Source organism: Canis aureus, chromosome 21 (genome assembly GCF_053574225.1).
Source record: "Canis aureus isolate CA01 chromosome 21, VMU_Caureus_v.1.0, whole genome shotgun sequence".
NCBI classification, from domain to species: domain Eukaryota; kingdom Metazoa; phylum Chordata; class Mammalia; order Carnivora; family Canidae; genus Canis; species Canis aureus.
In genome coordinates this window covers 17,324,257-17,338,328 of record NC_135631.1, presented here as the reverse complement: position 1 = coordinate 17,338,328, position 14,072 = coordinate 17,324,257, and the positions used below count along the sequence as shown (strand labels likewise).

The 14,072-nt window shown below is 52.1% G+C and overlaps 1 protein-coding gene across 1 annotated transcript; it reads left to right on the top strand.

Moving 5' to 3' along the window:
• Positions 1 to 10,907: 10,907 nt before the first annotated feature.
• PRG2 (proteoglycan 2, pro eosinophil major basic protein) lies at positions 10,908 to 14,072 on the top strand. The gene is made up of 6 exons (XM_077863311.1): positions 10,908 to 11,033; positions 11,559 to 11,628; positions 12,275 to 12,594; positions 12,932 to 13,063; positions 13,555 to 13,666; positions 13,903 to 14,072. The coding sequence occupies exons 2-6, from the start codon at positions 11,571 to 11,573 to the stop codon at positions 13,959 to 13,961; spliced, it is 681 nt and encodes a 226-aa protein (XP_077719437.1). The 5' UTR covers positions 10,908 to 11,033; positions 11,559 to 11,570; the 3' UTR covers positions 13,962 to 14,072.

The following is a 14,072-nucleotide window of genomic DNA, read 5'->3' as shown; positions in this document are numbered from 1 at the left end:
AAAATAAAAATCTTTCCTTGGGCTCTCCAGCAGCCCTGTGTTCCCAGCACTGGATTGTACCCTTCCTGGTGACAAGCACCTGTCTCCTTGCATGATGACCTCTCATCACCTGGGCAATGAGCCCCACACGGTGGCCACCCAGCTCGTTGACTAATGCATGGCCCAAGCCAGCTATGGCTTGTTCAGTGAACCGTCACTGAAGGAGAGGATTCTTTCTTTTCCTGGCCTCAGAGCCAACTGGAAGGAGAGAGCAGAGCACATGGGTTTAGGGAGAAGCTGTGGTGTGGTGGGAAGATCGTGGATGGGTGGGTGGGGGGCTAGGCCAACCCATTTTTGATTCCTGCTCTGTCACCAGTGGGACTTTGGATGAGCCACTTCACCTCTACATCTTGGTGTGTTTATCAGTGTGATGGGAGAAACAGCTCTGCCTCCCTGCGCTGTCGTAAGGGTTAGAAATTAGGTCAAGTGCCTAGCATGTGGCAGGCGCTCAACGATCACTGCTATCGTTACAGGACTATATTAAATTCAGGAAGGATGCCTGGTGTCCATCACCGGTGAATGGAAAAATAAAATGTGGTATATGCATATAATGGAATATTGCTCATCATTAAAGAGGAATGAAACAGATACACACTTCAACCATGAAAACAAAAGAACCGGTCTCAGGAGACCCGCAGAGCATGACCCCCATTCGTATGTGAAATGTCCCAATAGGCGAGTCTATAGAGGCAGAAAGTGGATTGGTGAGTGCTTAGGGCTGGGCGAAGAGTAGTGACTGCCAGCGGCTGAGGGGGTTCTTCTAAGGGAGGTGACAGTTTTCTAAAATTGATAGTGGTGATGGTTGTACAGCTCTGAATATACTGAAAACAGTTGAGTTGTACACTTTAAATAGGTGATTTATGCGGTATGTGCGTTTTATCTCAAGCTGTTATTAAAAAAAAAAAAAAAAGGTGTCTAGATTCCCAGGACATGCAGAGAACATTTCTATCCAGAGAGAGTCAGAGACGATTTCTGGGGAAAATGAGTAAGTGGGAGAAGCGGCCTAAGGGCACAGCCTCAAAGTTCTGTAGCTGTTGCCCCCTTCCCGCAACTTCTTCCTCAAATGGGACCAACCGCTCTTTCAAAGGAAGAAGTGAGCAACCCAGGGGTTTCACAAGTTTTGATTTCACTCAGCCACAGGCTCCTGGGGCCACCCGGCTTCAGGGGAGAGGGGCTGAGGCACACGTGCCCTGACCTCGGGCTGTGGCACCGAGCCTGGGGCAGGGGGCACCTCCGTTAGGAGAGCACCTGCCGTGCACAGAACAGCCGACGGCGTGGGTTAGGAACCTTCTCCTTTCACTGGCCCCGTTTGACAAACGAGGAACATCAGGCTCTACCGAGTGGCCAGTCGTGTCCAAGGTCATTCAAACGGGCACATCGTGGAGCGGGTATTTAAATCCAGATCTGACCCCTAAGGTCACGTTCACTTTAGATGTTGCCTTTCCTTTACATCCCTTCTTACGTAGGAAACATCCAGCGGGTGTAAGACAGATCAGAACAGGGGATCCCTGGGTGGCTCAGTGATTTAGCACCTGCCTTTGGCCCAGGGTGTGATCCTGGAGTCCCAGGACCGAGTCCCGCATCAGACTCCCTGCAAGGAGCCTGCTTCTCCCTGTGCCTGTGTGTCTGCCCCCCGCCCCCTCTCTGTGTGTGTCTCTCACTGATAAATAAACTCTTAAAAAAAAAAAAAGATCGGAATATAAAGCGCCTGAGAAAGGTATTGTGAACTGCACGACTCAAGAGTGGCACGGCTAGCGTCCCCAGTAGGCGACTATGTACGTGCGTGCCCCTTTTGTGGCTGTGTCGCATCTTAGTTATCGCCCGCCCACCCGGTCCTGGACGGTTGTGCCTCACTCTCCCCCTCTGCTGCCTGAGCCGGGGTCTCAATGGCAGTGAACCACGACAGCAGCCCAGGTCAGCAGACAGAGGTTGGAAGTAATAGTAGAGCTCAGGGCCAGATGTCACTTTGGGAGTTTCTAAAGAGTGACACCGCCTCCGTTCCTCGTTGTCCATCAACCTGGTGCCAACTGTTCTTTAGCTAAAGGCGTTGGCTGCCAGCTTCTCTGGATGTGAAGCTCGGAGCCATGACCCCTCTTCCTGCCAGCCCCCAGGGGGAGGATGCTTCCCAAACGCCCTGGGCGGGACTCCAGGAGACAGTGTCTTTCCTCTAATGTCTCTGGGATGACACTTCCATCTGGGTTTCAAGGCACACAGTCCTTGTTTGACGACGACAAGGAGTCCAGAGGTGGGATGCGCCTGATGGCTCACGCACCTGCCACAGGCTGCATCCTACTGGCCACCATGAGTCACGCAGGACCAGCTGCCGCCTGGCTAAGCCCAGGACCACAGCTTTTGGTCATGCTGGCTGCTCTCCACAGCTTTTGATTTTTTTTTCCTAACCCCAAGCATGTGCTCATGGGTCCTTCATCATTCTGTTTCCTGGGCCCAGTGTTCCCTCCCAGGCCCCAGGTGGACTTGTGTGGTGGGCACATGGGAAAGGCTCTGGGCCTCCCAGGCACTGGCTAGCCGTGAGACCTTGAAGATCCTAAACCCTGCAGACCCTCAGTTCCTCACCTGCAGTGGAGACGGGAAGCACCGGGGCGCCTGTGGGAGGCCTGGAGGGAACATGGGGGATAATAGAAGGCATAGGCTTGGCCTCTGCTGTTTGGACTGTCCACGACCAGCTTCCAGCCCCTCCCCATACGAGCTCTGGGACTTAGATTCATGATGCCTCAATTTCTTCATCTGTAAAATGAGGTAACAATGGGACTATATCACCGAGTTGTAAGGATTATGTGGGTTCATGAATGCAAACCGTCTAGCATGCAGCAGGGCTGCCTGGCTAGCTTCAGGTGCCGCTGGTAACGCCTGTGAGTGCCGGTGGGGGACGGGGGGTATGGGGAGGGCAGAGCAAGGAGGATCCGGGGTTCATTCCTGCTGGGGTCAGCCTGTCACCAGCCGTGGTTCAGGACAGGAAACGCCCTGCGAGCCTTTGCCCAGGCCGGTGTCTGCCTCACAAAACAATACAGATTTCCTTGTATTGTGTAGAATGAGATTTCAGAGACAAAAAAAAAAAAAAAAAAAGACTATCCCATTATCCAAAATCTTAAGCCAAAGTCAATGAAAAATATTAATCTTTATGTTCAATGTTTGCAATAGACGTTATTTCTCCAGCAGTGAGGGCAAAAATGCCAGCTGCCAGGGGCGGAGCTGTGTATTTCTTCCTGAGCCTGGGGACTCGGGGCCAGAGACGGTGGGGGCCAGGGGAGAGTGTGGACAGACAGCGTGCACCCTTCCCGCAGTGCCAGGCAGGGTGCCTGAGCCGGGCCCAGCCTCTCATGCCTGTTTCCTCACTGCAGCGGGGCTCTAGTGCCCACCCCAGGGAGTGGTGAGGACCCACGAGGTTCCATGAGAGAAGTCCTTGGCCCCAGCACACAGTAGGTCTTCATAAACAGCTGCTGTTAATTCTTATATTAAGTGCAAAGTCATGCTAAAAGCTGAGGGTACTGTTTATTTAGTTATTTATTTTTTAGAGAGGGAGAGAGCAGGGGAGGAGGGGGCAGAGGGAGAGGGAGAGACAGAGTCTGAAGCAGGCTCCACGCCCAGGGCAGAGCCTGATGCAGGGCTCCATCCCACGGCCCTGAGATCATGACCTGAGCCGAAATCAAGACTGGGATGCTTAACCGATGGAGCCCCCAGGTGCCCCCGCCGACATGCACTATTTTAAAACCAAAATGGTGGGGTGTCTGGGGGCTCCATCGGTTAAGCATCTGCCCTCGGCTTAGGTCAGGATCCCAGAATCCTGGTATCGAGCCCCACATTGGGCTCTCTGTTCAGCACGGAGTCTCTTTCTCCCTCTGCTGCTCCTCCTGCTTATGCTCTCTCTCTCTTTCTCTGTTGAATAAATAAATCAAATCTTAAAAAACAAAACAAAACGATTTAATTCTCCTTGTTTGGAGCGAGTGCAACCCAACCACAGTTAGCTCCACAGTTTACTGCTCTGCTGGCTCAGCTCCACCTGCCTTCCTCTCCAGCCGGTGACCTCGACAGGGCTGCACGGTACCAGGCGCCTGGCCCGCCCAGAGCTCCCCACGGCTGCAATACAACACGTGGACTAAAAAGAGAATTAACTGGGAACTCCGTGCGGGCAGAAAGTGTACCTTGTAATGTCCACTGTAACCCCGGGGCTTTGCACCCTACCCTGCTGTAGGATGGGAACTCAAGAAATACCAGATATATATGAAAGAGTGAGAGAGACACGCAGACAGGGAAGAGACACACCGACAGGGACAGAGAAAGACACAGGTGCACATATGCATGCACAGACCGGGAGGGAGAGCAAGAAGGAAGGACGGAAGGAGCTGCCTCCACCTCCCAGACTCAGACTCTGTCCCCACTCACGGGGACTTGCTTGCAGAAACTGTAGGATAACTTGAACCAGGAGGCCTCGGAGAGGTGTGGGGTGATTTCTAGGGCTGTTGTATTGGGGGAGGGAAGGAGAGGCGGACAGGTGGAGTCAGAATGTGGTCCCCTTTCTGCTGGCCGGGAGAGGATGGCCTATCTTGGAGGAAAGCCTGAGGCCCGCTGCTCCCTTCCCCTGCTGTTGCCTCGTTTGTCTCCAGGAGTTGACGGCAGGAGCTGCGGCTGAGATACTGGGTGTGTGGCCAGTGTGGTGTAAAACCAGTAAACCTGAAAGCTGCGAGCAGTGGCCTCTCCCATTCGTGGCCTCCTGCCGGGTGAACACTCTGGACAGACCTGCCTCCCTCGTTGTGTCTGGGAAGGCACCCCGTCTTCCACCCCCAGGCCCTTCCCACCCAATGAACTTCAATCACAATCACCATCTCTATCTTAGGTCTGAGCTCCCAGCTGGAGAGAGAGCGAAGCTGCTGTTTGGGGTTCCAGGTGCTCTTGGCTTGGGTCCTCTTGGTGGGCTGTGTGTCTGTCCCACACAGTGAGGAGCACACGAAAGATGCTCAGAAAGCTCTCCTTGAGGATGGCGGGAGACTTAGACTTCCTTTTCAAGCTGCCATCATTTGCTACCACGTGAAATTTGGGCCATCCTTTCACCTTTCCAAGACTGTCTTTCTCGGTCCCTAAAATGAGGATACTGTTTAGGGTTGCTGTTCATTGAGGACCTAGCAGGTGCCAGGCACCTCCTGGACTCTTGCACGACCACCTTCCTGGTTAGGCTTCTCCAGACCCCATAAAGTTGTCATCCCTAACTTAGCTCACGGATGAGCAAATGGAGATGGGGGAAATGAGGAATCTGCTTGTCCAGGGAGCACACCCCCATCCTTCCCGTCTCCTCACCTGCCCCACGCACAACCTTACAGGGCTGCCTTGAGCACCGTGCACACTGGGGAATGAGCGGGCGTGCTTTGAGGTAGTTGCTCACTGCCACGGAGGCTGAGTATGGATGGGAGGAGTGCAGGCTCTCTGCTCAAATCCTGTTTTTGTTTTTAAGATTTTATTTATTTATTCATGAAAGACACACAGAGAGAGAGGCAGAGACACAGGCAGAGGGAGAAGCAGGCTCCATGCAGGGAGCCCCATGCGGGACTGGATCCTGGGTCTCCAGGATCAGGCCCTGGGCCGAAGGCGGCACCAAACCGCTGAGCCACCCAGGCGTCCCTCAAATCCTTGTTTTTATGCTTACCTGAGAAGTACCCATTCTGAGCCTCAGTCTTTTTGTCTATGATTTACGGATGACGGTGGTGTCTGCCTCACAGGATCGTAGATGAGATTAAATGACAGCGAGTGCATAACACCTGTAGCCCATGGGAAGTGCCTCCTGACTTAGCTGGTGCCGTTGTAATGGTTATTAGAATTCCTGCCTAGGGTCTTGTTTCAAGGAGTCTGTGCCCTGCTCAGTCTGTGGAGATCTTAAACAAGAATTTCTTTCCTTCACTCATTCACCTCACTGGAAAATACGAATTGAGCCCCCAGCACGTGTCCATATAACTGCACAGGTACCAGAGATATGCAGGTCAGCGTGCCTTGGTCTGCTGAGGAAACAAAGCAAGATGAGAGTTGCAGTGAGATGGGATGGGGCTGGGATACAAAGAGATTGAGCCCCATTAGGCTCCCTTCTACCTCTTCCTGGGAGAATCAGGGCAGGCTTCATAGGGGAGGCAATCCTTGGTCTAAAGGTAGACAACAAGTAGGGGAGGCACAGTGGTTAGGGAGGAACAGGCATTCTTGGATGCAAAAGTCTGACGCCAGAGAGATCACATGTGACAGGGAAACACCAGGGAGCCTCTGGACAGTGTATCAGGGGCAGGGAGAGGTGGTAAGGCTGGGGGCAGGGAAAGTAATTTGGAGCCATTGAAACAATCCAGGTGAAAATGGTTAGTAGGTGATTGGGAGAGTGGCAGATGGGGCAGACGGGTGGTGCTGAGGTTTGATGAGACGCTGAAGAAAGAGATGGCCCCAGGGTCCTAGCGTGGGGGTCTGGATGCAAGGGGGTGGTTTCTCCTGAGAAAGTGACCACGGGGGAGGGGCAGGGTTGTGTGTGTGTGGCGGGGGGGTGAATTCATTCTGGCATGTGTTGAATTTGCGATGCTTATGAGACATTCAGGTCAGGAACTCGTTGGGTGGCCATATATGTGAATCTGTGGCAGTGGCCAGACCTGGTGAGGAGCAGGGCTGGAGCTGGAGTGCTCGGTGCATATTTGATAGCTTGAGACAGGGACATAGATGAGATAGCCCATGGAAAGTGTGTAGAGTTAGAAAAGAAGGCAAACATTGCCAATATTTAACTTTCTGGGAGAGGGAGAGGAGCCCACCAGCAGAAACTGGGAAGGAAAGTTGCTAAGACAGATTTTGAGAAGAAGAAAGTGGAGCGGTGTCATGTACCATAGAGGCCAAGTGGGATAAGAACCTCTTCCAGGATGCCCTCTCTGCCCACCCTCCGGTAGCACTGAACATGTGTAACTCCCAGTTTGTGTAAGTTCTGTGCTTCTAAGTGTCTTGCTTTATTGACTAATAGGCTCAACACAGTGTTTTGTTTTATTAACTAATAGGCTCATTCTGTTTGTCTTGCTGTCTTAGCTACATTAAGCCAGAGATGATCTCTGAGTATTTGGTGAATAAATGAGTGTGTGAACGAATGAATACATACACGAATGTCACAGAACACAGAGCCTGGCTCAGGGTTGTGCCCATGGCAGGTAGAGGTCAGAATGTTAGGTATACACGGAGCAGAATCCAACTGGACTTTCTCCATGTGTAAAGTTCAAGTTGATGGATTAATGGGACGTGTAATTGGAAAACTCCTTCCATGATCTGAGTAGAGTTCTAGGCAGTAAATGAGAAAGACAAAGTCCCTGTTCTTGTGGAACTTACTTCCTACTGGAGGAGACAGACCATAGACAAGAAACCAAGAGAGAAGCAAGATCGTGTGATTTTGGTAAATGCTTAGATGGCAATAATGGAACAATGTGGAACGAAATAACTTGAGGTGAAAGTAGGATGGGGGAGAGTGTTTCTTTAGAAAGCATTCTCGAGGAGGCTTCTCCGGGGAGATGGCCCTTGAGCTGAGGCCTGATAGACAGAAGGAGCCAGTGTGAGGCCTCAAACTTGGCGGATGGAGCAGAAACCAGCATGACAAGGGTCTCTCACACCAGTGAGGTCGGGCAGGTAGACAAGAGCCACACCACCACTTGCAGGCAGTGGGAATGAGTTTGGATTCATTGTTAGTGCAGAAGGAGGACACAGAACAGGGATCATTGGAATGCCGGGCTCTTGTGTATGTCATCCAACGTGGTGGCATGGGCTAGGGTGGTGGCAGCAGACATGGAGGGATGTAGGTGGACTAGTGAGATCCTGAAGGGTGGCGAGTGGAGTGGAGGAGCCATGCAGCCTACCCTGCAGCAAGTGTCTAGAAGGGGAGGTGCCTGGAGGGGATGGAGGGGAGTCTCTTGAGGGAGCAGGAAGAGCAATGAATCTGGGAATGGGGACATCTGAGCCCAACCTGGGGCACTCCCCGTGGCTGAGACGTGGACACTGGACTGGGTCATTGCCAAGGGCCCTTTCGGCTCTAGCATTCTTGGTCCCTGTCAATCACTGGGACATCCAAACAGGGAAGTGTCAGAGCAGCTGCTGTTGAGGCTGATTTCACAGAGCAACGGCCTGGGTCCCTATCTCCCGGGTGCTCAGCCCTGGGACGATGTTATAGACCTATCTCCATCTCTTATCTGCCCCACAGGGATGTTGGCCAAGCCCAGTTATCAGGCAGTTGGTTAGCCCAAGAGGTCTAGCTCCTGGAGGACATCACTCCTGTGGGGGCAGAGCTTCGAACAAACTAGAAGGGACTTCCCAGCCTGTTATGGTTTAAGGGGAGAAGTGGGGGGGGGGACCTCCGGCCTGGACTGAACCTCTCTTTCTGTGTCCATATTTCCTGACCTGCTGACCCTGGATTCTTTTCCAGGAGGTCCTCAAGCCCATTCCTTTAGGACACCCCCCTGTGCCAACCCCCGACCACCAATGGCACTAACTGTAAATTTCATCTTGGGAAGGAGTGGGTCTTGATGCTCCACAACATCTTCTTATTACTCTTCTATGCTGTATGACAAATTGACACAAATTTAGCAACATTTGTAGCTTGCGAGGCAGGGGGAGAATGCACTGGTCAGAAGGCCCTAAGTGGGCCTCATGTGGGTTCAGGTCAACCTAAATTATGTCATTGGCACCAAATATGGACACTGGTCTCTTGAGAGTTTGATTAATGTGGGTCAGTCCCAAAGACCTGCATCACTTCTAGACCTAGTAACGCGAGTAGCTGTCATTTATTGAGCAGTGACTAAATGCCAGTTCCTGTGCTAAATGCTGCATTAGTCAGGGCTCTTCATGGCAGGCAGACATACCTCTCCCTGGCTGATCTGAGCAGAAAAATGAGTTTATTAAAAGGGAACGAGTTAGCTCATACAATTAAAGGAAAGGCTAGAGAACCAGAGCCAAAACCAGGCCACAAGATGGGTGTGGAGAGGCGCCGGCTGCTGCTGCTGCTACTGTGATTCAGGCTCTGTGGCTGGCAGTGTAGTGCCTGGACCCTGGATCCCTCTTCCAGTGCTGCCACCCCAGGAACTGGGTCTCACCATTGCACCACGAGGGAGAGGTCTTCTTGGTCATGAGCTCCAGATTCGAAGTCGTGGCTGGGTGGTCCCATTCGATAGAGCCTAGTCATATGCCTGAGCTGCAAAGGAGGCTGGGAATCTATCTGGCACTTTCTTTTCAAGAATGAGAGGCTTGCCCCCTCCCCCAAGATTCACAGGAAGTGGAATTCTAGAAACCAGGAGGCAGTGAGGGGGCTGGGTAGCTCGCAGCATGTCTGCGACACATACACACTATCTCATTTGTTCCTTCTGACTACCCTGTAAGGTAGATATAGTTACCCCCACTTTATAAACAATGATCATGAGGTATACAGAGAAGTTAAGGAACGTGTCCAGGGTCACACAGCTATGGAACGGCAGACCCTAGATTCGTACTTGGACTGACTCCAGCACCCACAACCACATCCACTGCTCTAACCCCTCACTGGATGTTGATGAAATGGAATTTCTAGGGTCACTAAGCTGTGGATTTCAGGCCCCGGATTGTGTGACCCAAAGGAGAGACCTCCCTCTCAGTTGAGGTACCTGAGCAGCAACTGGCCTCCAAGAATCGGCTCGATCCTGTCATCGTCTCACTCTAATAGCCTTGTCCAACATGTGAAGTGGCCTTGCAGGGAGGGCCTGGGGCTGGGGGTGAGCAGAATGCAGCTCAAAGCTCCTTGATAGGCTGTTTTTGAGTTATTTCCTGACTCCTGCATTCTATTCCCTTAAGTCAGTGGACATGGTGGGAAGGATATCTCCATTCTTTGGCTCAAGATGGGATGTACTCAGGGCACCTGGGTGGCCCAGTAGGTCAAATGACTTGATTTGGGCTCTAGTTGTGATCTTGGGGTCCTGGGATCGAGCCTCGTGTTGGGCTCCGTGCTCAGTGGGGAGTCTGCTTCTCTCCCTCTGCCCGTTCCTCTGCTCTTATGTACACACACATTCTCTCTAAAATAAATAAAATAAATCTTAAAAAAAAAAAAGATAGGTTGTGCTCCTCCATGTTTTCCTCACCCCTTTCCAATGTGTACTCTGTTAACTTTAGTTGTGCAAGAGAGGACACTGTCCCCAGCTTAGGCCAAGGTCATTCTATCGCCACACCTTTGCTCATGTCCAGAACACTCTGTGTCCTTCCCTTTTGTTCACCATCCATCTATCCGGAAGAGAGTCAGCTCCTTGTTTTCATGGAGATTTTTGTTTCTAAAAATGGCAAAGTGGGACGCCTGGGTGGCTTAGCAGTTGAACATCTGCCTTCGGCCCAGGGCATGATCCTGGAGACCCTGGGGTCGAGTCCCACATCGGGCTCCCTGCATGGAGCCTGCTTCTCCCTCTGCCTGTGTCTCTGCCTGCCTCTCTCTGTGTCTCTCATGAATAAATAAATAAAATAAAAAAAATGGCAAAGTGATACACAATCTTGTAAAAATATTCTTACTTATAGGTGCTTTTATTTCCAAAGGAGAGTCTCCAAAGAGTGAAATTGAGCAAGTGATATATGCACCTTTAATCTTAATAGAAATTGACAGATTTATTTCCCAAATGTCTGCAGCAGTTCACATTCCCATGGGTGAAGCAGGAGAGCTGTGCATTTTGGAAAAGCTCCCAGGGAGATTCTGAAGTGCAGCCCAGGATAAGAACCCCCCAGTTCAGAGCAGTCCCACAGTGGCCCCCAGGCTCCTGAAAGGGGTGTCAGAAGAGAATCTGGAAGTGAATGAGTGGGCTCTTTAGGGAAGTGAGGAAACACTTCTTATCAGCCCTCTCATATCCCTCAGGCTGGGGCAAACCCTCCCGTCTCTGGGGGAACTTCCTCCAAGACTCTTCTATAAAATGTAACTATGATATGGAGCAAAGGAGAGTCTGAGCTTTGTGAATTTCTCAGGACCCAGGAGGACCTCTGAGTGGGTAAGTGCTTTCCCTGTTGCAGTGGAGCTGACTTTGGGTAAGTGTTCACTCTCTGGGGAGACAAGTGGTCTAGGCTGAGAAGTTAGGGAGGGCTAGCTGGGACTGTGTGTGGCTTCCAGGAGTCAGCAGGGATGAGACTTCCCATCCCTGCCTTTCATACTCCTTCTGAGGCATGTGAAAGCTCTCCCTGGCTGGGGAAAGCATGGCAGTGTGTGTGACTTTCAGAGCTTTGAGCAAGGGACATGCTCCCTAAGCACTATGTGCTCCTGGAAAGGCCAACCAACACTGATTCTCAGTTCTCTCTTGTTTCACAGACTCTGAAGGGCCTGTTAAGTACAAACATATAAAGGTAGTACTCCCTTCTTCATGTGAGGCCCATAGGAAAACCAGCCTTGGCTACGTGTCCATTCAGAAAGGGTCCCAGCATCCTGGGGCTTCAGGGGCTTCTTGTCATGCCTTCTCTTTCTCTACCCCACTCCCAAGGTGTGTGACTATGTGTGTGACACACTGTATTCTTCATTGCAGGACAAAGCCAAGATGAAAGTCCCCCTACTTCTGGCTCTTCTATTTGGGGCAGTTTCAACTCTTCATCTGAGTAAGTCTCTTTGGCCTTCAGTCTTTGTCTGCTTTGCTCTTTCCTAGGGTAGATGGGGCTAGAGACATAGAGCCACTTCCTTCTGTGGCCTTCCCCTACATCAAGATCTTTGCACACCTAGAGAAGAGAAGCAGAGGCTCTAGAGCCAGGAGCTGAAGGGACTCCTCAGGACATCTGTGTCTATGGTCTCAATTCCATCATGACATTCTCATTGTTGTCCTTTCTGTGTAATACCAATGATGAATATAATCATAGCTTCCTTCTACTTTGAGCTCACTGAGTGTGTCATGCTGAGTATTTTCTATACATTATCGCCTTTAAACATCATAGCATCCCCATGAGGTATATGGTATCATGTACCCATATCAGACATGAAAATAGAAACCTCGTAGGTGATGGGCCCAGTACCCAAACCCACAGCTGCCTGAATCCTTGCTCTTAACACCGTGACCTCTTGTGGGTGTTTTGGGTGGGGGGAGGTGTCTCCTGTTGGATGGGTTCCAGGTTCCTCTCTTTCCAGGAGTGAATGCTCTGCCGCCTGGGGCCAGGCGGACGCTGTCCGTGGTGCTGGGGAGGAACAGGGGTAGATGTGGGGAGGAACAGGGGTAGATGTGAGGAGGGCACTTTAGGCCTTTCTCCCTGCTAGGGACTGTGAAATCTAACTCTGAGAGCTTCTTGGGAGATGAGATCACGCCTCAGGATGGGGAGATGCCAGAAAATGAGCCAAAGGAGGCCCCTACGGGGGAGCTGACGCTGCTGGAGGAAAAAGAGGAGGGGTACTCTGGAACGGAAGATGACCCTGAGGAGGAGGGAGCTGTAGAGTGTGACTCAGCCCTGGATAAGGAGGAGGAGGACTTTCAGTGCCCTAAAGAAGAGGACATAGTGAGACTGGAGGGCAGCCCTGGGTGCAAAAACTGTCCACGTTTCCTCCTGGTGAGGCGTTTCAAGAAATTTAATAAAGCTCAGGTGAGTGGTCTGAGGCTGAAGCTGGGGGTGGGGGTGGGGATGATGTCTCCAGCCTCTGCATCACTATTTGCCTCACTGAAGAGCCTCGGCAGCAGGGGTGGGGGGGGTGGGGGGGCGGTATTGGGGAGGGGGGCTGGGGCCCGCACAGGTGTCAAGGTAAGAGGGGAGAGGCATGTAGAAACAGAAGTGGCATTTTGACCTCCAGCCTTGAAATGGCCGTGGAGGTGGGCATGGGGGTGGAAAAGATGAATTTTGGAGGTTTAGAGACCCAAGACTAAGGTCACATGAATTCCTTTGAGGGGGCACTCCATTCTTTCTCTTTTATCCTGCCCTGCAGCGTGTTTGCCGGAGGTGCTACAGAGGCAACCTCGCCTCCATCCACAGTGCCAGCTCAAATTGCCAGATTCAGAACACAGTCAGATGTCTCAACCAGGGCCAAGTCTGGATTGGAGGCACGGTCAGAGGCTGGGTAAGAGGTGTTCTAGCTCTAAGTGGGGAGCACTCTTAACCCCAGCCAGTGCTCACCTTGCTGCAGATCTGTCTGTGCTTCCCCTCCGATCCTCCAAAGAACTGGGGACAGACAGACAGCTCGGGCAAGACACCCAGGAGGCTGCCTAGGCCCTGGGAGGAGCCAAGGATTTGGGGCCAAGTTCTGCTCAGCCTCTGACTCACACCCTATATGACTTGGGTGAGACCATGAGCCTGGCTCCACCTCTCTAGGCTGGGGCTGGAGGTCCTTCTTGCTTCTTGTTAAAGCCAGAAGGATGTGAGTGTCCCTGCCATGCATAGAATGTGATGATGAAGATCACTGTGGAACAGCACTGCAGTTGACCAGGACAGTGTCCATCATGGCCCAATAGTCAAGGGCATATGCCTGGTGGGATAGTTTTAGCTCCGCCTCTCTACTTTCCCTTTGCCACCAGCACCCCTCTCCTGCCCCAACCACCTCTTCTGCTCTAGGGTCCCTTCAGACATTTCTCCTGGGTTGATGGCAGTGTCTGGAACTATGCAACCTGGGCTGCTGGCCAACCTGCATTCTATAGTGGCAGATGTGTGTCCTTCTGTACCCAAGGTGAGGTGGGAGTGAGGATGAGGGATGGGAAGGCTGGGTGGGAGGGGGCCCTAGGAGGGCCTCATGGAAGGAGTGCTGGGAGGGGACTGCACCCCCATGGGAAGGGCCTGCTGAGTCTTGAGACTCCTCGCTGGAGGCAGGAGTGGGTTGGGGTGGGGTAGGGGTTGGGGGAGGCCTTTCTGTGGCTGAGTCAAGGGGAACCAGAGGCTTAAGTCCCCTTCTTGTTGTCTTCACAGGAGGCCGCTGGCGTATAAATAGATGTGGAAGGCGGCTCCCCTTCATCTGTGCCTACTAAACTGGACCCAGCCAGGAGTCCAGAGCACCGGCTCCTGGGTAGCTGCCTCCTCTCCCCACGTGCTGTCCCTGCTTCTAGCCCCCAGCAATAAAACTGCTTTCCTGAAACTGA